The following is a 26,041-nucleotide window of genomic DNA, read 5'->3' as shown; positions in this document are numbered from 1 at the left end:
CAGGCACATTAATAGACCAGGGCGTCAACACTTGTGCCGCAGACCTCCAGCCAGGGCACAGCAAGCGTTAAGCTTCTCGTGTAGGTGGATTACCAGGGGTGCTCCATCTGCAAAGTCCGGGCTTTCTACGTGCCTTGCCAGTGTGGACACCTCATGGGTTAGGGGACCCGGGGCTGACTTAATGCACTCTAACTTGCAAGTGTAGCCAAGCCCTCAAGATTTAGTTATACAGATGCAACTGTGTGTGTGGACACTCTTCCATCAATCAATCATCCATCATTGGTTTAGGTTGCACATGTAAGGCCTGGTCTATGCTGAAAAATTAGGTCAACTTAATTATGTCGGTCAGGGGTATGAGAAATCCACACTCTTGGGGCCAAAACTGTGCTGAACTAACTCTTGATGTAAGTGCAACTATGTTGACAGAAGAATGCTTCCATCAGTGTAGATGAAACTTCCATCAACCTAGCTCCCCATGCTTGGGTGTGTGTGTTTTCCTACACCAACGGAAAACCCCCTCTCTTGGTGTAGGCTGTGTCTACACTACAGGATTAGGCTGGCATAGCTACAGCGATGTCAGTGTCGACATACCGTGAATTAGCAGGAAAGGTTGAGTAAAGATCTACATAAATATTTGGCCCTAGCTGATTTGGCACCAATTTGTTTAAAAACGAGTCTGATTGTTCCACCTAGCTCCGTTCCCAGGTGGAAGATCAGCAGCCTCCCAACATCAAGGGCAATCCAAGAGCAGTGTGGAAGCCCGGACAATGGTTGTGTTATGCACATCTCCCCACATCAGCTGTGCCGGGAATCCACTGAATCCCCATCTATGGAGCCACTGAAGTCTCCCTAGCCCCTTCTGTGGGGTTTTTCACCAGAAGGGGGCAATTTGGCCCAAGTAACCCTAGCTGCGACTGCTGCAGGTGGTGGCGGTGCCAGATATACTATAGGGATGGTGGCTGCTATATAGATTCCTAGTCTAAGGTGAGATTGTGACTTCACCACCAGACCTGAGCAAGGGGCAGCACATCTGAATCTCACTATAGTCCTTGTGGGGAAGCTTGCTCCATAGGGAAGCAATCCCTGTCACAGGCACAGATTACTTCCCCCTCCACGCAGGCTCAGTGGTGCTGGTTGGTGCACTGGGGGAGAGCAGAATGAAGGCTCCACCCATGCCCTTGCCCACCTGTGTAGGAGGGAAAGGAGCAGCCCCAGAGAGGCTACTGCCTGCAGTAAGGGTAGTTTGTGCAGGGGGCTGGGGCGCTTTACATCCCCTTACTGGCCTGTGCTGAGGGGGAGTCAGAAAATGGTTCTTAGATTAACAGCTGGGCAGCCCACCTAGGCCCTGCGGGGTGGCGGAGGAGATAATGCCCAAACTCAGAAAAGGAGGAGGGAGAAGAAGATGAGGACTGAATGATGGGGATAATGACTGTCCACTCAAAATCAGGATGATGATCCCTTGCTAACATAAAGCCCAGCGTCAAAAGAAGTCTGGGCCCACCTAGCAATTCTGGGGCTGCTGTATTGGAAAGGCAGGAGCACAGTTAGGAGATCAGCAGCAGCAAGGGGAAGGAGAAGGGGAGGTGAAACCGGCAGGAGAAGCTGGGTAGCTCACTCTTAGCTTCTGCAGCTATCCAGGCTGCGGGAGAAGATTCACTCATGTGTAGGGTGACCATATGTCCTGTTTGGGCTGGGACAGTCCCTTTTTTAAGCCCTGTCCTGGCTGGCCCAATGTTTTAGGCAAAACTGGGCATTTGTCCTGTTTGCTCTCCACAGCTGAGAATCAAGTGCTCCCCCCGCCCCCCGATTGCCCTGCAGGGGCAGGGAGGGAGAGGGGCTCTACCCTCTTTCCCTGTGCCTCCTGTTCCACCCCCCCCCCAAAACTTTGGCTACATTAGCTGCTCTCCCTGGCAGCCGAGTGGAGAGCAGGGCAGAGCCGCATCTGTCTGAGAGAGCCTGGCTGGGAGGCAGTGGGGCCCGCTCCATGCTCCCTGGCTGGGCTTGGCTGGGTGGGGGGGAGAAGAGGGGACTCTAGCTCGCTCGGCCCCAGTCCCTGCAGCATGGCCCGACCCAGTTGCCGGGGACGGGGGCTGAGCGAGCCAGAAGCATGCTGGTGGGAGGGAGGGGGACTCTGGTTCACTCAACCCTGTTCCTGGCAACTGGGACGGCAGTGGGCTGCTCCCCGCCCGGGCCCTGCTGCAGATCCAGGGGACGAGCGAGCGGGAGCCCCGCTCCCTCCCACTGGCAGCCAAGCCCAGGCTGCCTCCCAGCCAGGCTCTGTCACGCAGAAGCGGCTCTGTCCTGCTCCCTGCCCGGCTGCCAGGGAGAGTGGGTCAAACTTGCTTGGGGAAGGGGGAGGCACAGGGAGAGAAAGACAGAACCCCCCGGGCCCCTCCCTGCAGGCAACATGGGGCAGGGAGAACGAGGCAGCCTGGGCCTGGGAGGTGTCACTCAGCAGGGGAGACACGTGGGGGAGGGGTCACATGTCCTCCCCTTTAGCTTGTGCCCCCCCAGTCATAACTTGTCCAGGGGCAGGGGGGAGGGACAGTAGTGGCTGTGCAGGGATTGCATTTAGCCCTCTGAGTTGGAGATAGAGGGTCCATCAGCATTTAACAGAGGTGCTGGTGTCTTAACAGGGGACGTCAACTCCACTCGCAGACACTTCGCTTCCCCAGAAGGCTTCCATGGTATTTCCCCAGCTGTGCGGATCCCACATCCTTGTGAGCACGGGAAAGGTGGCTGGGTTAAAATAATGGAACAGTGAATGCTGAGACATTTGGCAGGCTGAGACCTTACCTGCTGAGTTTCCTGTGAGCAGGGATTCCCATTCACAAGCTTGAAATCATCTCCTGCCTGGAGCGAGGAGAGGAGCCCTTTGTCCCAGCTGCCCAGGGCCTTGAGGAATCAGAGATCCTGAGAGGCATCTACACAGGTGAGTGATGGGATAAAGCATCTCCGAACCCATGACTGGGGGGATTCGCCCCCTGAGTACCAGAGATTTCTGGAGCCCTAAAACAAATGATAAAGGTAGAGTCCTGAGGCCAGAAGGGACGATTACACTCATCCAGTCTGGTCTCCTCAATCACCTAGGCCAGAGAACTGCCCCTGGAGAATCCTGCATCCCGCCCAGTGGCTAGTGACTGAGTCAGAAAGGATCTTAGGGATCCAAAGAGAGAGTTCCCCCATCCCCACTCTGTCACCTTCCCTTCACTGTTCCCTTTCCTAGCTGTCCTCTCCCATCTCCTCCCCTCGGCAGATGGATGTTGTGCATACAAGTCTGGGGTTCGTGCCCTGGGAGAAGTGGTTATCGGTGACACACCTGTGTGAGGTTCCTATTTCCCGAGTTTCCCTGTCTCCCACCCCCAGGGGATGGCTCGTGCCTAGACGGCCCCTTTATCCCAGATGATGACGGGATTGTGTCTCCAACTCAAGAGTCCTCACTGGGAAACCTAACTGGAGAGCGAGTGAAGCAGTGGGCACCCTCTGGAGCCGCACAGAGAGAAACCCCCTCCATGCACTGACTGTGGGGGCATCACAGCTGGTGTTGCATCAGAGACACCCTGCCAGATAGAAACCAGCAGGGCCATGTCCTCTGGGCCCATGGGGCCCCATCCCACCAGACACATTCTGCGTCACATACTATTCGAGACATGTGGGCTCAGCCGTGAGTTGTGAGCTCGGGGGAAAGGAGCACTTTCCTGGGATGATTGATTGCTTGGGAATCATGTAACAGGGGGCATTTGGGTGGAAACCAGAGGAGAAGAATTCCTGGCGGAACCACTGGCCTGCTGGGTGACCTTGGGAAAGTCACTGCCCTGCTCTCTGCCTCAGTTTCTCTATCGGTAAAATGGGGATAATGTTACTGACCTTTGTAAAACACTTTGAGATCTAGTGATGAAAAGCACTAGATAAGAGTTGGGTCTTATTATTATTTTATTTTATTATTAAGGAGCAGCATCTTGGGCTTATTGATCATTGCTTAGGTGCCAGTGATCATGACTTGATTACATTTGTCATGTGCAAACAGAATAATGTCCAAACCAGTATAATTATATCTACACTTGTGCTTTAAAAGGGCCAGTTTCACAAAGCTGAAAACCGTGATGAGTCAAACGAGCTGGGAGAAAGGATTTAATCAGAAAATTGTGAATGCTATTTTGGAGTTGTATAAGAACATTGTACTAGATGTCCAAAAAGCCAAAAGTCTCCAAGCAAGAAAGAAGGCTACACAGGTGGAAAACAAACAAACAAACAACAACCTGGCTTAGAGGAAAAGTGAAAGCAGCTAGAAAAAAATACAATATGTAACATATTGGGGGAAAACATAAATTAGACGCAAGGAATTGTAGAAAATTGCTAAGGGAAGCAAAAGAACACAAGGAGATTATCTATGGCCAGCCAAATTAAGGACAATAAAAGCACATTTTAAGAATATTCAGAACAAAAGGAAACCTAACAATAGTATTTGACCATTACTAGGTGGAAATTGTAGAGCTGACAATAATAAGGTAGAAAAGGTGAAAGTGTTCAATAAATATTTCTCTTTTCCATTTGGGAAAATGCCAGATAATGTATTCATGTTATATGATGGTGAGAAAGACTTGCTATTCCAACAGTGACTAAGAAGAATGTTAACAACAGCTACTTTTAAAGCAGCAGATCCAGATAACTTGCATCTAGTTAGGTTTTAAAAGAGCTGGCCAAGGAGCTTGCTCGCCCATTAATGCTGATTTTTGACAAGCCTTAGTACACAGGGGAAGTTCCAGATGACTGGAAGAAAGCTGATGTTGTGCCAGTATTTTAAAAGGGTAAATAGGACACCCTGAGTAATTGTAGGCCTGTCAGAATGGCATTGATTCCAGGCAAAACAATGGAATGGCAAATATCCAACTCAATCAATAAAGAATTAAAGGAGGGTAATAGGATTAATGCCAATAGCATGGGTTTATAGAAAATAGATCCGCTCAAACTAACTTGATATCTTTTTTTGATGTAATTACAAGTTTGGTTAATAAAGGTAATAACACTGATGTAGTATACTTAGAATTTTGTGAGAGCATTTGACCCAGCTCTGCCGTCCCTCCCACACTGCCCGGTGCCCCCGAAGGGGGCCTGTGGGAACCCAGCATCCCATCACCCCCCACCAGGTGACCCAGCGGCGGGGAAGGGGGGCTGTGGGGACTTAGTGCTCCTGTCCCCGCACCAAGTGCCTGGGGGCGTTGTGTCCTGAGGGGTCCCCCCCTTCACATTGTCACATGACATATGTATGTCCTCGCCAAGCCATCGCCTCTCCTCCCAGAGTGGGCCTGGCTGCAGCAGGGCTGGAGGAGGCAGCATGAGGAGATGGTGTCCCAGGGTTCTGCGAAGCTGGGAGATGGGTCTGGGGGCTCCCAGAGGCCGAAGCCCTAGGAGGAGCCACTGATCCCATTTCTGCTGTTCCCCCCCCCGAAAATTACGACTGGGGGGGCACAAGCTAAAGGGGAGGACATGTGACCCCCCCACGTGTCTCCCCTGCTGAGTGACACCCCCCAGCCCCAGGCCGCCGCGTTCTCCCTGCCCCATGTTGCCTGCGGGGAGGGGCCTGGGGGATTCTGTCTTTCTCTCCCTGTGCCTCCCCCTTCCCCAAGCAAGTTTGACCCACTCTCCCTGGCAGCCGGGCAGGGAGCAGGACAGAGCCGCTTCTGCGTGACAGAGCCTGGCTGGGAGGCAGCCTGGGCTTGGCTGCCAGTGGGAGGGAGCGGGGCTCCCGCTCGCTCGTCCCCTGGATCTGCAGCAGGGCCTGGGCGGGGGGCAACCCACTGCTGCCCCAGTTGCCAGGACCAGGGTTGAGTGAACCAGAGTCCCACTCCCTCCCCGCCAGCATGCTTCTGGCTCGCTCAGCCCCCGTCCCCGGCAACTGGGTCGGGCCATGCTGCGGGGACTGGGGCCGAGCGAGCTAGAGTCCCCTCTTCTCCCCCCCACCCAGCCAAGCCCAGCCAGGGAGCATGGAGCGGGCCCCACTGCCTCCCAGCCAGGCTCTCTCAGACAGATGCGGCTCTGCCCTGCTCCCCACCCAGCTGCCAGGGAGACCAGCCCTTGTACCCAAAGGTGGGGGGGGGGAGCAGCAGACACAGGGAAAGAGGGTAGAGCCCCTCTCCCTCCCTGCCCCCTGCAGGGCAATCGGGGGGCACTTGACCCCCCGCCACCCCCCAACCCCCGCATCACCTCTGGGATGCAGACTTGAGCTGGGAAACGCTTGGACAATGGAATCAAGAGCCAACCTGGCTGCACAGCAACCGGACAGGACCAGGTTAACCCCGAGCGATCAGCTGTGTTAGTGCTGCAGTGTGTACACTGACTCCCTGTAGTAGGGACACTCATTCACTCCCTGTAAAGAGACACAGGCCAGGTGTGCAGAGACCCCCACATCGCTAGACTGGAGGCTGAAACCAGAGGCAAGCCCTACCAAGAAAAGGGGATCTCCGAGTTAAACAGGCTCCAGGTGCTCAGGGCCGTTCCCTGCAGGAATTAACCAGAATTCCCCCATCCATCCATCCATCTCAGAGTGAGCGCTTCACCCCCCCGCCCCGCCCCCCGACTCACAGCTCTACACTGCAACCCTAAACATTCTCTTAGGTTTTCCATGGCAGCCACTGCCCACCGGGATGTTCAGAAACCCCAGTCCCAGGATACAGGGCACTCTTCTTTGTGACTGGCCCCGTCCGAAAGCCAGGGTATCCCCACCCCACCCTGAGAGGCTTTATGACGCTGGCACAGAGCATGTGTTTATCCCCTACCTCCCCACTCCACGCAAAAACACAGCTAGAGACTTTCTGAATACGGGCAGTAGGCAAGACACCCAGAAGTCTCCTCTTCCAAGCACAGTGCTGTGCTCTGGGGACACGTACTGGAGACCCTAATGACTATAATCCACTCTCAAGCTGCATGGCTTCAGCCAGGCACCTGAAGAGGTCAGGAAGGATTTCCCCCCACTGATGCTCAACTGTAATCTAGGGAATTTTTCCATCTTCCTCTGAAGCATCAGAGATCTGGCCACAGCTGGAGATGGGATCTTGGTTGGGGTGGGCCGGTGGTTTGAGGTGATGCAGAGAATCCTTTCTCGAGATGCCCAGCTGGTCCCTCACTCACAAGCTCAGGGTCATACCGATACTGGATTTGGGGTTGGGAAGGAATCTTTCCCTTGGTCAGAGTGGCAGGGACCGTGGAGGTTTTTCACCTTCCGCTGCAGTATGGGGCGAGAGTCGCCTGCTCAGATCACCCCGAACCAATTCCCTGCCATTGCAGGGGCCTCGGGTGCTAGTGACGGCTGGATTGCTCCTGTTCTCTGTCTGTGATTCACAATAGTGTAGTGTCTCAAGGGCTTTAGTTTAACTGAAGTCACAGGGTTCAAAATTGGGATATCGGGGTGACATGTCAGGGCCTGTGACACACAGGAAGTCAGACTGGATGATCTAATGATCCCATCTGTCTGTAAACGCTCTGAAACTAGGAAATCTGGCCTGTCCCGTCTCCTGCTGGCGTGGCTCTGGGAGTGGGGGGATGACAGCCTCTCACACAGGTTCTGGGGACGACAGAAGCTGAGCCCTAGGAAGTCTAAGGGATAACAAGAGAACTTGAGGCAAGGCCTGGACTCCCAGCCCTCCCAGCTTCTAACACACGTGCCCTGGGGCGAGGGGAGGGGACCCAGCGCCCCCGTCCCCCCCTCCAGCACCTCCGGGCCCCTGCAGGTTGCCCCCAGGGATGGAAGGGAACCCAGTGCCCCCAGAGGTTGCCCCCGGGAGGAGGGGTGGAGAGGGGACCCAGCGCCCCCATACCCCCCCGTCAGGTACCCAGGGGTAGGGTGACCAGATGTCCCAATTTTATAGGGACAGTCCCGATTTTTGGGTCGTTTTCTTATATAGGCTCCTATTTCCCCCCACCCCATCCTGATTTTCCGCATTTGCTGTCTGGTCACCCTACCCAGGGTGGATGACAAGGGGACTCAGCATCCCCATGCCATCTGCCAGGTACCTGGGGGGGATGAGGGGACCAAGCGCACCCAGCCCCCCCGCCGGGTGCCTCGAGGGAGTGGGGATCCAGTGCCCCCATCTCCCCTGCCAGGTGCCTCGGGGGACCCAGCGCACCCATCCCCCCCCTTTGCCAGGTGCCCCGGAAGGGGAGGGCACCCAGCGCCCCTGTTCACCCCCGACACTGGGTGCCCTGGGGGGGGGGTAGGGGACACAGCGCGCAGCGCCCCTGTCCCACACTGCTGGGTGCCCCGGTGGGGAAGGGGAGAGGACCCAGCACCTCCATCGCCCCTGCCAGTTGCCCTGGAGGGGGGGAAAGGTACCCTGCGCCCCGTCCCCACCCCACACCTGGTGCCCCAGGAGGGGACCTAGCACCTCCGTCTCCCTTCAGGGGCCCTGGTGGGAGGGGAGGGGACCCAGTGCCCCTGTCCCCCTGCTAGGTACCCCAGGGGGAGGAGGGGAACCAGCACCTCCGTTGCCCGGTGCCTCAGGGCAGGAGGAGACCTTGAGGGGGGTGCCAGTCGGGCCGGACCTGGCCCAGTTGTGGTGGGGGGGGGGGGTGCAGGCTGGGCTCAGTTTCGGGGTGGGAGTGGGACATGCCCAGTTTGGGGGTTGCGATCTGGGGGGTGGTGCATGATAGGTCCAGTTTGGGGGCTGAGGGGGTGCCGTCATTTGGAGAGGGGGTGGGATGGTTCCAATTTGGGGGAGAGAGTGGGGGGCGCTGTTGTCTCAGGAGGGCAGACCCCCCCCCTTGCGAAAGGAAGGTGGGACACTGAGGACTCCCTTCCACACAGGGTGAGAGGCTGTGCCGCTCAATCCTCCCGCAGAGCTGAGGAAAGGCCTGGAGGGATGGGGCTGGGGCAGCGGGGGGATCCCACCTTGCAAGGGCCTCCTCCCCCAGGCTGGCCCTTAAGAGACCCAGTCCTAGAGCATGCTAGAGAGCCTGGGCCACAGCGCCCCCTACAGGCTGGCACCAGCACAGGTTAGTTTCTTGCCATGACGTTGCCCCTCCCTCACCCAACGCCTCCCCTGCTGCTAACAGCCTGCCTCACTGCACTGGGGCAGGCTGGAGGCAGCACGTGGTGACCCAGGCGGGCTGTTTCTTGCTGGAGGGCTTGTTCTAGATGACACACAGGCTGGCTGGAGACACGAGTCCCTGGTCCAATTTGCCTGGGGCAGGGAGTCCCCCGGGGCCTTCACAGCTAACCTCTGCACTGCTCGAAGCCCCATTGGCTGGAGCACTGTCACTCAGTGTTCCCAGCCTATCAGTCTTCCACACGGAGGGGCAGGGCTCCCCAAATCTGACACTCCCTGGCCTGAGAGCTGGCAGGGTAGGTCCTGGTGCCCGCCCTGCTCCGGGGGAAAGGCAGCTGGTGGGGCAGGCCCTGGTTCTCGCCCTGGTCTGGGGGAAAAGGGCAGGACCTTGACCTGACCCCTCTGGAGCTGCCGTAAAGCAGTGGTGTGCCCGCTCCTATCTGCATGTCCTGGGGCACCCCTCAGTCCCCACTGAGCCCAGTGGCCTGGCCAGGGCTGTCTGTGCTTCAGCCAGGTTGTTGTGCTCTCACTTGGCAGCCTGTACAGAGAGCATGAGCCTAGCAGGCATATACGGCCCCCCCCGCCATCCGGGGGCAGGATACAAGGGGATCCCGCAGGCTGGGTTGTAGGGTGCATGGGGGCCGCCAAGGGTCAGCTGGGGAGGGTGTCCCATAGCACTGAACACCGCGCAGCCTTGGTCCCTGTCCACCAGACACACAGCTGGGCTCTGACCCGAGCTGTGCTGTGTTTGCCTGCACTCAGCCGGGGCGTGGGAGGACCCAAGGCTCGGATTGTCCAGCAGGAGCGGGGCGGAAAAGGTTCCCCGTGCGGGAAGCCCAGCAGGGAGCGCTGGAATCTCTGGCCTTTCCTGGCCTGGCTCTCTGCCCACAGCCCTGCTCTGCTGCGTCTCCAAGGCCGAGCAGATGGGGCCGGCAGGGCTCTTCTGAAGCCCTTGGCTTCTGCACTGTGCTTAAAAGCAGCTGAGCTCTGCTTTTCCCTCTGCTCGTGGCTTCCTGTCTGCAGGGGCCAAGGAGCCCCGTCCCACCATGGGGGGGAGGCAGGCTCAATTCCAGTGCTCCGAGATGGGGCAAAGCTTCCCATTCAGAGCATGGTGGGGCACTGCCTGGGCAACGGGGCTGGCATCAGACAGCAGCACTCTCACTAGGCATCACTGGTATAGGCCTGTTGGCATACTCAGGGCTGTGCAGGGGCATGCAGTGCCAGGCAGGTGCTTGGCCTGAGGGCACCCACAGAGACCAACAGGGCCCAGCCAGGGAAGACAGAGGAGTTGGCACATGCCAGAGGAGAGGTCCTTCCAGGCGTGGGGGGCACAGAGATGGGGCCGCAGGAGGCTGGTGTGTGACCAGGAGTAGGAGTAGGCCACCCTGTGGGACGCAGAGCCAGAGGTCTGTGGAAGGGAAGAGGAATGGCTGGAACCCAGTGCAGACAGATGCCCACAGAGACATGGCCAGAGAAGTGGGTGGGAGGGAGACCCGGCAGCTGCAGTTCAGGGTGGCTAGCGATAGGCCCAAGAGACAGGGCCCAGCAGAAGGGTCGTCCAGAGCAGGGAGGGGATCTGAGGACTCAGCCCAGAGGTGATGGCCGAACCCAGGAGCTAATGACCTGGGAAAGGGGCAGAGTGCAGGAGAATGGAGCCCTGCGAGCATTAAAGGAGCCCCTGGGCACTGGTGCCCCTGCCAGGAGAGCACAGTGAGTCACATGCCCAAGAGGAGAGTCAGTGTCAGCAGAGACCCAGAGAAGGAGGCTGGCGGTGTGGCCACGAGACAGCCAAGACGCCAGCAGGGCTGGTGAAGCAGCCAAAGTGACGCCAGGAAAGGGCAAGGCAGATGGCAAGGGGCTGAGGAGAGATGGACGGGAGCCATGCCCGGGTCCGGATGCAGGGAGTGGGATGGATTGCCACAGTGGAGCCCTCTGCCAAGGGGCAGCATAATGTGTGCGCTGCACCCAGAGGGGCAGGTTTAAATGACTTGCTGCAGCAGAATGCAGATTCGCGGGAGCAGCTCCATGCTGGGGAATGGGGGCTGATCGGATGGGATGGGCGCTTGTCTCTGAGGATTGTAGATCAAAGAGGGATTAACACAGGAAACAGCTCCAGGCTGTGCTCAGACCTGGCAGCTTCCACACCTTGTACTAACACACCATGTGAGCATGTGTTTGCACACACACACACCTGTAAGTGCATACCCCCCCAGTGAGCACACAAGCCCACCCACATGAACATCCCCATGAGCATGTGCATGCACACACCCATACCCTGTGAGCATAGGCACACGCACACACACACAGCCCTTGTGACCACACATACACACAGCTCTGTGAGCACACATACCCACACACACACACCTTGTGAGTGGATGTGAGCACACACATACACACCCTATGAGTGCACACACACACCCTGCAAGCGTGAGTGCACACACATGCAAACCCCCATGAGCATGTGCATGCACCATGCCCTGTGAGCACCCACCCACCCACACACACACACAGTGAGTGCACAAGCCCCCCCACACACACCCCGTGAGCTGACATACACACACACGCATGCTGTGACCACACACAAACACACCCTGTGAGCAGACAGACGCAGACCTTGTGAGCACATGTACACTCCCACCCTGAGGGTACATACACACACTTACACACACACACACCCTTGTGAGCATGGGCACATGCACACACACCTCCCCCCAATCACACACACACACATACACATGAGCTGGTCCCATGGCCCCAGGGCAGGCATGCAGCCGCAGCTGCCCAGTGCTGGTGGGCCTCTGCACAGGGCTCATTCCCTGCTGTGCACTAGCCCTGCCTGGATCAGACTGTGAGCAACTTGGCTCCAATTCTCATTCCATTTCCTCCCAGGCCAGGGTGGCGGGGGGTACAGCAAAGGCCCAGAATGGGCTGGGGCCCGAGGGCTCCTGCAGTGGCACATGCCCCAGCTCTGTCATACTGTTGGCAGCTTGCCAGGAGCCCAGGGCAACCCCACTTTAGCTGTGAAATGCCCTTTCAGCCACACTGGTGGCCTCAGACCTGGCTCCTCCCTTACAGGGGAGCGCTGCATGCTGGCTGGGTCAGCAGCAATGAAAGCAAAGCGCCCACTGCACCATCAGAGGGGCTGGGCCTAGCTTGGGCTCAGTCAGACACCCCAACATGGTGCGGGGCCCACACCTTGACTCTGGAACTGTCCTGGAGCATCCCTGGATTAGCACAATACAGGAGACAGATGTCAGAGGGAGCTGATCCCTTGCACCACCTATGGGCCGGAACCAGTGCCTGAGAGACTGGGTCACAGCATCCCCTATGGACCGGAACCAGCGCTCGAGAGACTGGGTCACAGCACCCCCAGTGGGCCGGAACCAGTGCCCAAGAGACTGGGTCGCAGCACGCCCTACGGGCAGGAACCAGCACCGGAGAGACTGGGTCGCAGCACCCCCTATGGGCCGGAACCAGCGCCTGAGAGACTGGGTGACAGCACCACCTACTGCTCCCCATGACTCAGATGCCACAGTCCACCTACATCCCAGGATACCCCATAGATTCAGCCCTGTGCAGCCACCAACACTCCCCTACCCCTTGGCACCAGGACACCTCATGCCAGAGCCAGCCCAGCGCTGCCCGTGCTCCAGCCAGGCCAAGGCCCTTGTCCTGATTCCCTGCCACAATGATGGCTTGAGGGGTCGGGATGAGTCCATGGCTGGCCGCTGCCTGACTCCCACTGGAGGCTCTACTGGGAAGACTGGTTGTTCCGAGGCCAAGAAGTCTTGGTTGGATTTGCTGGTATAGGACCGAGAGGAGGCAGCTCGGGCCCCACAGAGGAACCTGGACCAGGCTGCCCGCTGCCTGCTCCCTTGGTGTGGCCCTGCACCGCCCTGCGGCCCCTCTGGCACATCCCGCCTGCTCTGGCATTTCCTCTCCTCAGCCTGAGGAATGCGGCTGGTGTGCAGAACAATGGGTTCCGGGATGCTGGCCGGGGCACCCAGCTGCTGCGGAGGGCCAGGAGCAGCCCTGCAGGAGCCCTGCAAGGAGGTGGCAGGAAGCAGCTGGAGATGACACTGCCTGAGGCTTCCTGCGGCAGGACGCACTCGGCTTTCTCCACTGCCGCCCCAGCTGCTCTCCCTCCCATGCAGGACGTGTCTGGGGACCAGAGCGGGGCAGGGCCGAGGAGAGCACTCGCCTCGTGCTCCAGGCTCTGGGGGCCGGCTGGGGCCCAGGCAGTGGGCAAGGCCCCTGGAGGGTGGGCTGGCCCCGCTCAAGCACCCAAGTCTTTAGCTGGGACCTCCTGACCAGTCAGGCTCCCAGCTCCAACGTGCGACTCTGTTCTCTGCAGCAGGGGCTTAGCCAGTGCCCATCACCGCAGTGTCTGGGTGCCTTCCACCATGACTAATTCTCCAGGCCCATGTGCCCCAGGGCCCAGTGCAGCCCCTTAAGTGGCTGGCAGGACATTGCACAGGCAGGGCTGTGCTCCACGGGGACAGGCACATGGAACCGGGGTTTCCCAAGAGCTCTGCCCCCATGTAGGCAGTAAAACAGGTCCAGATGCCCCTAAACACCCAGCTCGCTGGGCCCCTGGCGTGCAGCTTCTAGCCCTTACATGATGGCTGCCATCTTGGGCTACTCCAGAGATGGAACTGGGGTGTGTGGCCCTGGCACTGGGTCATGGCTGGGGCCGGGGGCTCTGTAGGGGGGGAGGTCCCAGCTGGGGCAAGGTGCTGCAGAGGGTGGGGGTTCACAGCTTGGGCAGGGGGCTATGGGGTGCGGAATCCCAACTGGGGTAGGGGCTATGTGTGTGGGGGCACCCTAGCTGGAGCAGGGTGCTGCAGGGGGTGGGGGTTCCTGGATGGGGCAGGGGGTTATGAGGTGTGAAGTCCTAGCTGGGGCAGGGTGCAGCAGACATGAGGGGTCCCGGTTAGGGGGGGGTCCCAGCTGAGGTGCTGCTCTGAGCGCAGTGCTGGGGCTAGAGTGGGTTTGTCTTTGTCACCGAGGCCTTGTTCACATGGGCCGTTTTCCCGCGACAAGCTGAGGGTGGATTCAATCCGCTGGCCTCACCTGGCCTCGTGCGGTTTTAGTTTCGCTTGCAGCTTGCTGAGGGGTTAAACATGGGCAGGGAAGCTGCTCATGGCCCCTGGGGCCGGGGGTCTCACATGGGCTCAGGCCTCAGCCCAGCTGTTGGGGTCCACATGTGTTCGAGGCCCCTGGCTCCTCTGCCCATTGGGAGCTGCCAGGAGCCCAAGTGTGCCACCGGAGTTGCCCATTTGCCGGGGCCGTCTGCTGTCCCCAGACCTGACAACTGAAGCTGGCTGCCAAGCTGCTCCTGGGCAGCAGGGCAGGCCCTGGCCCAGGCTGGCACCCATGTGGGAGCCACACAGAAGCTAGGAGCACCTGGCTCTAGGCCAGCGAGTGGCCTTTATGGGGAGTGCCAGGTGAGGACTGATGAGTGATGCTGTCCCCCAAAGCTCTGCGCAGCTCCCGAAAGCAGCGGCATGTCCCCCCTCTGGCTCCTAAGCATAGTGGCAGTCAGGGGGCTCCGCTTGCTGTCCCCGCCCCAAGAGCCAGCTATGCAGCTCCCATGGCCTGGCTGCATCCCTACCTAGGAGCTGGAGGCGGGACATGCCACTGCTTTCGGAAGCCGCTTTCAGTAAGCGCCACCTGGAGCCTGCACCCCTGACCCCCTCCCACCCTCCAAACCCCTCGGTCCTAGCACAGAGCACTCTCCTACACCCCAAACTTGTCATCCCCAACCCCATCCCAGAGTCTACAAACCCCAGCCAGAGACCTCACAACCCCTGCGCCCCAACTCCATGCCCCAGCTCAGAGCTCCCTCCCATATTCCGAACTGCTCAGAACCAGCCTGGAGCCCCCTCCTGCATCCCAAATCCCTGGCCCCACACCAGAGCCTGCAACCTCAGCCAGAGTCCTCACCCTACCCACACACACTCCAACCTCCTGCCCCAGCCCACTCCTGCACCCTGAACCCCTAATTTCTGGCCCCACCCCAGAACCCACACCCCCATCCCAGAGCCCATACCCCCTCCCACACTCCAACCCGCTGCCTCAGTCCATACCCCTTCCCATACTCCAAACCCTTCGGTTCCACCCCCAGCCCAGAGCCCCCTCCTACACCCAAACCCTTCATCCCTGGCCCCACCCCAGAGCCCACACCAGCCGGAGCCCTCACCTCCTCCCGCATCCCAATCCAACCACTGCCTCAGCCCGGAGCCCCCTTCTGCACCCTGAACTCCTAATTTCTGGCCCCATCCCAGAGCCAGCACCTGCAGCCAGATCCCTCACCCCCTCCCACACCCCAACCTCCTAAGCCAGCCCAGTGAAAACGAGTGAGTGAGTGAGGATGGGAAGAGTGAGCTATGGGGAGGGTGGGATGGATTGAGTGGGGAGTGGGATCTTGAAGAAGGGGCAGGGTAGGGGCGGGGCCTCAGAGGAGGGGCGGGACTGGGGGCAGAGCAAGAGTATTCAGTTCTGTGTTAGTAGAAAGTTGGCAACCCTACCACCGTGGGGCCTGCAGCTTGGCCTCAGGGTTTGCTAGGAAGGGGGCCAGGGGATTGACTCAGACCACAGACCAGCAGGAGCCACTTAGCCAGGGTCTTTGCCTCCCACCCCGGCCCAGCCCCTGGGCTCCACATGCAAAGCAGAGGCTGGGCAGGTCTGGCCTGTGCTGCTGCCCCAGCCGCTGCCTGCCAGGGCACAGGCTTATGCCACGACCCCAGCCAGTATCTGCCCAGGCTCTCCCGCTGTGAGGGGGCAGGTGCAGCTCTGCGGCCTGGACTGGCTGTGGGGTTCAGAGCAGCCTGGCTCTTGAAGATCCACAGAGAGGAGAGACGGACGCCCTGCTAGCCCAGCCTCCTGTCAGTGCTGGATTGGCCCCAGTGCCAGGGTCCTCTCTACACCAGGGGGCACTCGACGGGGCACTGTGTGTGACCCGGCCAAACCCAGCTGCACCAGGGCTCCCAGCCGGGGCAGTGTTCTGGGAAGGGTGGACGAGGCCTGCCTGGGGCTCTACCGGACTGCTTCTCTCAAACCTCAGCAGGCTCAGGGCATGCAGCCAAGGAGCTGCTGGGGGCAGGGCCGGTTTGCTGGCAGCTCTCCCTGCTCGGTGGAGAGGGCCGGGGGCTGGATCGTCTATTGTCATGGAACAATTATACAGGCCCTTGACCAGGGAAGAGCCCTGCTGTGCTGGGTGCTGTATGCACGTAGAGCAAAGATACAGCCCCTGCCCCAGGGCACTCACAGTCTAAGGCAGCTGGGCTGCTCCAAACGTCAGTCACACCACCCCGAGAGCAGCCAGCACCAGGGCAGACTGGTGTGCTGCAAGGGGCAGGCAGTGGTTGTGCTGAGGGAGTGACGCTGCCCTGCTGAGCGCAGACGGGACCTACCTGCGGCGTGGCGTACAGGAGATCCGTCCAGGTGATCCTCGAGGGACCGCTGCCAGGCTCCATGCCATCTCCAGCCCAGTGGCAGAGGCCTGTTGCAGCGCCAGAACCGGGAGCTGGGGCCAGCCGTGAGTGACTGTGTCTGGTGTATTCTTCCCCTGAGGCCGGGAGCACAGGCGGGGGGTCAGGGGGAGGCAGAGCACAAAGCCCGTGTCTGGGCGCTGAGACCCAGCGCATGGACCTGTGCAATGTCCTGGGGGCTGCAATGGGGCTTTAGCTCAGAGGGAGTGGGGAAGGCAGGCAGCTGGGCTGTGAAGCTGCTGCCCAGCAGCAGGGGCTAAGGGACCAGGCAGGCTGGGAACATGCAGCCGCTTTCCAGTGTGTCGCCCGGCCTCACCTTTGGCTGGGTGTAAGGGGAAGGGAAAGTAGTGCTCTTGTGCCATCTGCTGGCTGCGTGTGGAATTGCTTGTCTCCCAGCCCTACCCTACCCTACATCCTACTCTACCAAGGACCCCTGTCCCCCACCGGCCACTCCCAAGGCCTCAGCTCCAATATCCCACCACCCTGCCCTGAGGTCTCCATCCTCAGTGCTCCCCCACATGCACCTACAGCCCCCGAGCCTGAAGGGGGGGCAGGGTAGTAAAATAATCTGTGAGTTGACAGAGATTTGCAATGCGGGGGAGAGGAAAGGGGCAGTTGACTAAGTCAGATTTCAGCAGCCTTCAGAGTGCCCTGGCCTGGTGCCTACCGCAGCTGGGGAGAGGGCAGAACAAGCCCCGTCTCTCCAGAAGTGGCCCAGCCTCCCCTGCTGGTCTGACCTTATAGGGGAGGGTGCTCACATGATGGCAGTCCTGCCGTGAAGCACATCAGACATGGACAGGCAGCTCCTTCAGCAGCGACAGCGGCTCAGTTCTCTCTGTTATGTGCCACTCACACCCATGCTGCTGGGTATGATATGACATGTGCCTTGCCACTAACCACAGGACAAACCGAGCAAAGACAAAGGGAGGCTGAACGGGAGAAGGAAGGTTCCCCAGCATAGGTCTGGGAGTCCCATTGCTAGGACTGGTATGAACTTGACAACTAGCGAAAAACCTCCATGGCATGGCAGGGACCCTCAGAGCATCTGTCTGCACGACAGGCAGGGGCTGGTCCTGTGAGCTACTCATGGCACCACTCCCAGCTCCCACAGCCGTAAAGTCTACCAGCTGGGCCCATGGTGCTGGGGGCACTTGAGGAGACACTGTGGAACGTGCTGCCACTTGGGTCTCCAAAGCAGGTGCTCCTTTGAAATGTTCTAGCTTACAAAGCTGGGGCCCAGGCACCTCTGGCGTGAGTCCCCAACCCCCATCTGGCTTAGCTTAGTGAAGGGGGCCTTCCCCATGGATCTGGCGATGCACCTGGAGGTGCATGGGCTCTATGAAGGCGGTGGGGACTGCACGTGTGTGAACAATGGCCTGGGGGCAGTCGAGGGGAGTGCTGAGGCTGCTGCCACTTTGGGCCATGCCCTGTGGCGCTTCCAGGGGTACCCAGGGCTGTGGGGCACCTCGCTAGCACCTGCCCTTAGTGCAAGGGAGCCTTTTCTGTGCCTTCTGGGGATCAGCTCCGTGCCGCCATCACCCATGGGCAGCACGCTGCTCCTGATCCACTGAACACTTGCCCAATTCCAAGCTCCTCTGTCGCTAAAGGAACAGCACGCCCCAGCTTAGCAGTGACACACCATGGAACTTACACTTACCTGCTTTCTCGATAAACAGTGTATTAAACAAAGCCCAGAGGTTCAAATGCTAGCCAGCAGAAACCAAGGGTTACATATAAACTAAAGTCACAACATATCTACTAGAGCAGTGGTTCTCAAACTTGTGTACTGGTGACCCCTTTCACATAGCAAGCCTCTGAGTGCGACTCCCCTTATGAATTAAAAACACTTTTTATATATTTAACACCATTATAAATCCTGTAGGCAAAGCAGGGTTTGGGGTGGAAGCTGACAGCTCGTGACCCCCCATGTAATAATCTCACGACCCTCTGAGGGGTCCCAACCCCCAGTTTGAGAACCCCTGTACTAGAGGCTAAACTTAACTAACCAGTTCCCCTCCTGGCCAATGAATTCATTTCCCCCCAAGTTCTTCTTGCAGCAGTTCATTGGCTGTGAGACTTTGTTGGTGAAGCAACTCCCTGCTGGCTAACTGCCTAGGGGAAGGATGCAACATGAGTCTCTGGCCCTACAGTTACAGTCCAAAACTCCACTGTCTGCACTTACGACCAGGCTAGCTCCTGCCCCGCCACTTGGGTTTCCCTGGCTGGAATCTCCCCTGGAGACTGAGTCATGTGGTGAGCCTCTGGCTCAGACTGTAACTTGGAGCTCACTAGGAAGCGTGCAACATTCAATGTACGTGCAGACAACCTGAGAGAAGGAAACACAACCAAGTTTCTTTCTTTTATCAACTTCCTGTGGCTGGTCCCACATTCCAGACCCTACAAAGAGAACCATCAATAGCTATACCTAACTCCTCCTGTGGTGTCCACACATCCATCTCACCATGGTTATGACAGCCACAGAGACCTCAGGACACTAGTATGTAAATACCAGACCCAGAGGCTCCTTGTGACCCTAATGCACCCCTGTGCCCTCTGCCAGCGGGCATCAAGACATCCCTGGGTCACCAGTGCCCCTCCTCATTGCAAGCCCCAACAAGCCACCCCTGCAGAGCGTACACAGGTGCCATGAGAGCCTCCTGCGTCATGGCTGAGCCCAGCTAAGCAGCTGCTGCTGATGATCAATTCCCACTGTGTGCAGCGGGAGTTACCTGGATGCAGGATCTGGCTAGCAGGGCTCCACAAGGCAAACCCTTGGGAGGAAGCTGGGACAGCCTGATCCAGCCCCAGCCCCTGGAGCCTCCCCAGCCCTAGGGTCCCTCAACAGCCAGCAGCATTTATGGCCCTTGGGGCTGGGTTTAAGGCAGGGGGTCTCTAGGGCAGGGGTTTCCAATGTGGGGGGTGCATGAGCCCTTGGGGCCACCTGCTCCTCTGTCCCTACTGCTGGCCTCATGCCCTGTCCCCTGCAGCAGGGCTGCACTGGGGGTGCAGAGGTGCTGAGCCCACAGAAGGGAAAGGAACTGGCCCACCTGGGAAGCTGTGATGCTGTGCGGGGGAGGCGGGGAAGCTCTGCTCCAGGGCTTTGAGGCTGCATTCTCTCTGTGGATTTGAAAGGCCCTGAGCCAGCTCCTCTCAGGGCCCGTCTGCTGCAGGGCCACAGGGAAACTTTCCCCAGCATGTAGGGAGAGGACAGGATCCCTTTCAGTAGTGGAAGCCCTGTGGTGGTGACGTTCGTGACCAAAGCACCCATTAGCAGTGGGCTGGGCATGGCTGGGAGTTGTTTACTGCTGTTGTGTAAAGACCCCAAACTGGGGAGTGCGGGCTCAGCTGCACACAGCCTGGGGAGCCCTGGTGCAGAGGCTGCTGGCTCAGTGCAGGTTAGCCTAACATGGCATCTCTGCTAGGTTCCCTGCATGGCTGAAAGGGGTTGGCAATGGGGAGAGATGGCAGGACCCATGAGGCAGTGTCAAGTGCCCCAGCCATAGCAGAGGGCTGAGACCATTTGCCACAGGCCATACCCAGATACAGAGCAGATGTGTAGATGAAACTCATCTGGTCCCCGCAGGGGGCCGTGGGTGGGTGTGGGTCACATCCCAGCCAACATGGGATGCTAGCTAGCAAGTGCCCAGACCACTCAGTGATCCCTGTAGGAGGCACCTGGCCTCGCCTTTGCACCACCAAAGCCCCCTATCTGTCTGATGCTACAGGCAGTGGGAGAGGAGGCTAAGGCAGTTATTTCCTGTACTCAGGCACTTTTGCCTTGGTGAGGACGGGCGCACAGTGCCAGGACTCCTGCCTCCAGCTGCTGTGTGGAGGCTCCCCACCCCACACCTATAGCACCTGCACTTTGCCCTCCTTGCTGCTGGGGAGCAGGGCAGTTTCATGAGGATATAGTCCTGGGAGAGAGGGGAGCAAGGTGCTGGGAAGCTGATGGCACATGGGAGCTCCTGCCATGCAGGTGGATCCCAGCCCCCTTCTCTGGGGCAGGGACAGGCTCAGGAGCAGACTTTGGGGATCCCTTTCTCAGTAGAGTGGCCTGGAGCAGGAGCACGCTAGAGGCTGGAGCATGCTGCAAGGCCAGCTCCGCTGAGTGCCCAAGTCAGCCACAGCACCATGCTTGCTGGGAACCCGCAACTGGGCTGCCCGTCAGCCATTCTCCCCCAACACCTGGAAGGTTTCCTATCTCAGAAAGCACAGCTGCTGCTGACAGTACTGACAGTGGCGGAGCCAGTCCTGAAGCCCTGCCTGGAGGTGCCAACTCCACAGCCTGCCCTGGGGAGTGCTCCAGTTCGGATCACCTACCTTCAGCCTCCCCCACTGTCTAGGATACCAGCTGGACGGCGAGGCCCAGGCCTTAGCATGGACACAGCTCCCAGGCTGGGCCAGGCTGCAGGTTCCGCAAGCAGGTGCCATTGGCAGCAGTGGTGAGCATAAGCCCCTTGCACCGTGCATGCCATGTATGCCTAGGAACAATGTGCAGCTCCAAGCTGCTGCCCTAGGAGAGCCCAAAGCACTTACTGCCCCACTGGGCAGCACGGGGAAAGGCAGGTCTGGGGGCTCGTGACACCACTTTACTCATTGCACAACGGAGGTTTATTTGGAAGAAACAGTTTTCTAATAAATTATGTAATAAAAAAGAAACAGCCCAAGGTACAGGAGCCCCAGGCAGCTCCGAGCAACAGGACAACGCACAGAGCAGCACAGGAAACGGAGGGGAGAGCCCCACAGGCCAGCCTGAGTGCAGAGCCCTCCCTTGCGGGGGGGAACATGGGCCTTCCCCTCTCCTGGCATTGTGCGTGTGTGTGTGTGGGGAGGGAGGGGAATCTTCCTCCAGACACTTACCAGAGCCACTGAACCCCCAGGGCCTGCTGCTGACCAGGACCCACTCCCTCCCCCCAAACTACTGAGCTGCCTGGGCCCGGAGGTTCCTTTCTGCTGTGGCTCCAGCCCACATCTCGGCTCCTGGTGCTGGAGCTGCCCAGGCTGGGCCTGTGGCCAAAGCTGGCACGTCTTAGTGTTCTGGGAACCCCCTCCCCCATGCAGCCCCCACCCCCCTCAGCCTCAAACACAGACAGGAAGCACACAGCTGGGAGAACCCCACCAGCACTGGTATTGGGAGCAACACCAACCCCCCGGCATTTCAGCCCTTCCTCCCCGCCACGGGGGAAACAGGGCAGCAGAGGGGTGAGCACCAGGGAACAGAGCAGTGTAGAATGATGTAGGCCTGCAACTAGTCTCTTCCACCGGCACCCGGCAGCACATGGCACGTCCTCCCTCCCCTCCTAGGGTTCAGCTTTAGGTGAGCACCAGCACAAAAAAGGGAACAAGTGCCAAAGAGCCTGGGATCTTCCGTCCCCTTGGAGAGCAGGGCAAGGGCTCTGCACAGACAGCAGTGGGCCCAGCATGCACAGGCAGGAGCGAGGTGCCGGGCTCAACTGTAGCAGAAAGCACAGGGCTGGGGCACAGCCAGCGCCACACACAGGAAGGGGGATCCCCTCCTCGGTGGCTGACAGCAGAGGGCTGGAGGGCGCCACGGGCGAACGTTGAGGAGACTGCAGGGTGCGCAGCCACTGGCTGCAGCGTTCTGACCTGCCAGAGAATCGACAGCCCTGCCAAATGCCCACACAGTCCCACTGCGCTACCCCAGCACATCCCCAGGAGGCTGAGCCCTCCCCCTGTTCCCACGGGAGACTAAACTGCCCCCCACAACCTGACTATGCAGATGCCTCCCCCCGTTCCCTGCAGCCTTCACCAGTGAGGCTGCACCTTCACCCCATAATTCCAACAACAACCCCACTGGCACCCCCGAAGGAAGTTGGGCCAGGGTCCCCATGCTCACTGCCCCAGCACTGGGCTGGGTGCCAACAAGCCACAGTAAGGCTGCCCTGCTTCAGGGAGGGTCAGAGTGAGCGATACAGGGGCAGGGGTCGCATCACACAAACCACAGAGCAGAGAGGAAAGGCCAGGCAGCCCGGAAGGGACTGGAGAGGCCAAAGGACTGATTAACCCTTTCAGTGCTGCTGCTGGCACACACAGGGCCCAAGACGAGGGATGCACACTCGGGGAAACCCCTTTGCGCAGCTGGCAAGACACACAGTTGTCAGTTGTGTGCACATACATATACACACAGAGCAGCAGAGTCCAGCCAGGGGACACTGTGGCCAACCTCCAGGCCCTCGGGGAGCTCCTGGTCTGCCCTTCCCATACATAAGTCCACTGCCAGGGAAGGGATGCTGGGGGATGAACCAGCACAGCCCACAGAGAGCTGGGCTCACGCACAGCCCCGTCCCTTGGAGGGCTCTGGCTTGGGTGGCAGTGTGATGAGCGTACAAGTCCTCTGCAGTGTAGGTACAGCAGGGGGGAAGGGTGGGAGGCCACTTCCTTTCTGATGATAAACACGACCCGTAGCATAGCTTAGAGACTTCTCCCATACCCCCTCAAGGGCTATGGGGTGGGCCTGGCCCCCACCAAACCACCGGCAGTGGGTCCCACGCATCAACACCGTGGGCAGGGAGGTGACTCCTCGTCCCCACCGAGCAGGAAGCCCAGGAGGAAGCTGATGGCTCGCTGGCGGTCTTGTGGACTCTGTTTCAACATCAGGTTGGGTGGAGGCCGCAGGAGGAGGCTGGTGAACAGGGTGGCTGCAAAGAGAGGCAAAATCCTGCATTAGACGTGCAGGCAAGGGCTTGTGTGGACACTGCACGGATGGCAGCAGGCGCGGGGGCAGGCTGGGCTCTTACCGATCATATTGGCACTGACGTTGTTGTCCTCCGAGTATTTCAGGAGCTCCCGCAGGAACGCCATCAGGTAGTGGAAGACGTTGTGGTGACACCGGGGAAGGTGAGAAATCACCTGCAAGGGGGGAAAGGTAAGCTTCCCCAGCAGCACGCGTTCCTCCTTCCCCCACGCCCACACAGTCTGCTACGGCCCCTCCTGCCGGTCCAGATCAGGCTGCGTGTGTCCCCCTGGACCGGCACAACTCCGGGATGCCCAGCACCACCTGCCAGGCCTCACTGTCTTTCCTCAGCAGCAGGACTCCTGTGAGGAGGAGCCCTCCAAGCTCAGCCCCTGCCTCAGGCGCATGTCAGAGGAGACGTATGTGCCTGCAGCCGCTGGACCCAAACCTCCCAAGCCAGCTTCCCCAGCCCCCACAGCAGGCACGTGCCACTAGAGAACACCAGCCGCGCACCCCAGGAGAGGGCCTTGGGCCAAAGGCCTGGGCGGGTCAGGGGACAGCGGCACAGCCTGCTCCAGCCCCAAAGGCCGTGCTGCTAACCGCAGCAGGGGGGAGCCCTAGCGGCCCTGTGACGGGGGAGGGAGGCGCACACCTGTCGACACAGCCGGCTGTCGTGGGAACAGTCCAGGCATCGCTGATACAGCTCATAACAAATGACCGGCTCCGGCAGAGCCTCCAGGAAGATGAGGAGTGCCTCAGCCACCGAGTGGTTGCTGCCCGCTGCGCCACACCCAGTCAAGGAGCAATCTCCTCCAGCATGGCCCTGCGCAGTGCCGAGCCGCCCCCACGACTGGTGTCTCTCTGCCACCCCTCCTTCAGCCTCCGCCCCCACCCTTCTCTGGCTTTGGGCTCCCCCTTTCCTCAGGCAGCCTCCTCAACGGTGCTTCCCTCTACCCCCTTCTATCCAAACAGCCAGGGCCCAGCACAGCTCACTGTGCACCCCTCGTCCTCCTCCGACACCCCCGCTGTGCACGCCCCCACACCCCCTGCCATACGCACCCCTGCCCCCTCCGAGACCCCCGCTGTGCACCCCCCATCCCTCTCTGAGGCCCCTGAAAACATGCCCCATGAACACTCCTGCCCACTCGTACACCCCCACCGTGCATCCTTCAACTCTCATTCACTTCCCACCCCACCCCCCCCGGCACCCCCCACACTCCCTGCAGTACGCGTCCCCAACCCCTCCAGTACCCCCTCAACACCCTGCGTACGCACCCCCAGCCCCTCCGGCTCCCCCCTCACATCCGCTGCCATACGCACCCCCTTCCAACACCCCTGCTGTGCACACCCCTCACCCCCTGCTGTACACACCCCAGCCCCTTCCAGCACCCCTGCCGTGTACCCCCCGACACCCTGCTGTATGCACCCCCAGCCCATCTGGCACCCCACTCACATCCCCTGCCGTACACACCCCTGCACCTTCCATGTGCATGTGCACCCCTCACCCTCCCTCCAGCGCCCTCTGCCGTGCACACCTCAACACTCCTGTCGTGCACTCCAACCACACACCCCCTGCCGTACCCACCCTTGCCCCCTCCGACCCCTCCGCTCTGCACTCCCTCATGCACGCGCACACACACCCCCCGTGCACACCCCCACCCTCCCTTCAAGACCCCCTGCCAAGCACACCTCCTGTATGTCCTCATCACAAACAGAACATTTCCGAAACTGAGCTCGTCCCCCTCTGGCCCCTTCATCTCCCTCACTGTTAACAGCTCTGCTATCCTCCTCACTTCCCACTCCCAGCATGTGCCCTCAGCGTGGGCTTTAGCGTCTCCCCAGATCCCTGCTGCAGCCCTACTCCAAGCCGGAGCCCACCCCACGCCCTCCAATCCAAAATGCTGCTGCTAAAGGCTCCGGCCAACCTGCCACCCTGCCTCCTCCACCCTCACCCTCACGCCCACACCTGGACCTCTGCTGTCTCATCAGGCTCCTCCCAGAGCTCCCTGAAGGCATCGCTCAGCACCTCCTGTACCTGGTCCCCTTCTTCTGACCCGGGGCCCTGTGGTGGCTTTGGTGTTTTCGAGTGGCTCCCTGGAGAGGGGTGAGATGGAGGCAGCTCCCCTCACAGGGAGCCTGCCCCAGGGAAGGCAAGAGCAGGATCTCCATGGGAGGGGCAGGGAGCCTGGCTCCACCCTCAGCACTGGGAAGGATACGGATTGTCTCGGGGATACTGGTGTCCAGGCAGTCGATGATCTGCTGCAGCTCCTCCTGCATGCCAGGCGTCTGAAACAGGTCCTCCTGCCAATGACAGCACAGTCAGGGCACCCTCCCGAGAGCCGCAGTGCAGAGAGTGCAGCCAAGGGAGGCTGCACGGGCCCCAGGACAGCCTGGGCTGAGGCTGAGCACAGGTGCGATGGCCAAGCCCGTGGGGAGCCAGCCTCGGCCTTGCAAACACCCAGCCTGAGTCGTGGTCTGAGTACTACCGACTCACTGAGCCGGGGTGTCTTCCCTGGTCACCAACAGTGGGGAGCTCTCTGTGCAGGCACATGCCCTTTCTATTCACCTGATGGCAAGCGCACTTGAACAGGTGGTCCACCAGCAGCCAGACCTCCTTGGGCACCTTCAGAGGTCTCTCGCTGGCATCCTCGCTGTCCAAGGGGCCCATCTGCAAAAGTGATTTCTCCTGGTGGGAAAGAGCAGACCCAGGGTCAGGGAGCTCCAATCCCTCTACAGCACAGACACCAACACCACCAGAACCTGGGAAAGCATGCGCCCTACCGGCACTCACCCAGGCCAGCCAGCTCCCACCT

General features: G+C 59.7%; 1 protein-coding gene across 5 annotated transcripts in view; it reads right to left on the bottom strand.

Annotated features, from left to right (window-relative positions):
• Window positions 1–21,122: 21,122 nt before the first annotated feature.
• The window catches only part of OCRL (OCRL inositol polyphosphate-5-phosphatase), a 29,524-nt gene continuing 24,605 nt past the window's right edge, over window positions 21,123–26,041 (bottom strand). For all 5 annotated transcript variants that reach the window (XM_043522417.1, XM_037908796.2, XM_037908795.2 and 2 more), the window contains 5 exons: window positions 25,795–25,914; window positions 25,445–25,529; window positions 23,881–24,008; window positions 23,293–23,404; window positions 21,123–23,193 (listed from right to left, as the gene is read on the bottom strand). In XM_043522417.1, coding sequence (XP_043378352.1) covers window positions 23,048–23,193; window positions 23,293–23,404; window positions 23,881–24,008; window positions 25,445–25,529; window positions 25,795–25,914 — 591 coding nt within the window. In that variant the 3' untranslated portion in view covers window positions 21,123–23,047. The remainder of the gene's footprint in view (window positions 23,194–23,292; window positions 23,405–23,880; window positions 24,009–25,444; window positions 25,530–25,794; window positions 25,915–26,041) is intronic.

This window comes from Chelonia mydas, chromosome 9, assembly GCF_015237465.2.
Source record: "Chelonia mydas isolate rCheMyd1 chromosome 9, rCheMyd1.pri.v2, whole genome shotgun sequence".
Taxonomy (NCBI): domain Eukaryota; kingdom Metazoa; phylum Chordata; order Testudines; family Cheloniidae; genus Chelonia; species Chelonia mydas.
This window is presented reverse-complemented; position numbering and strand designations above follow the sequence as displayed.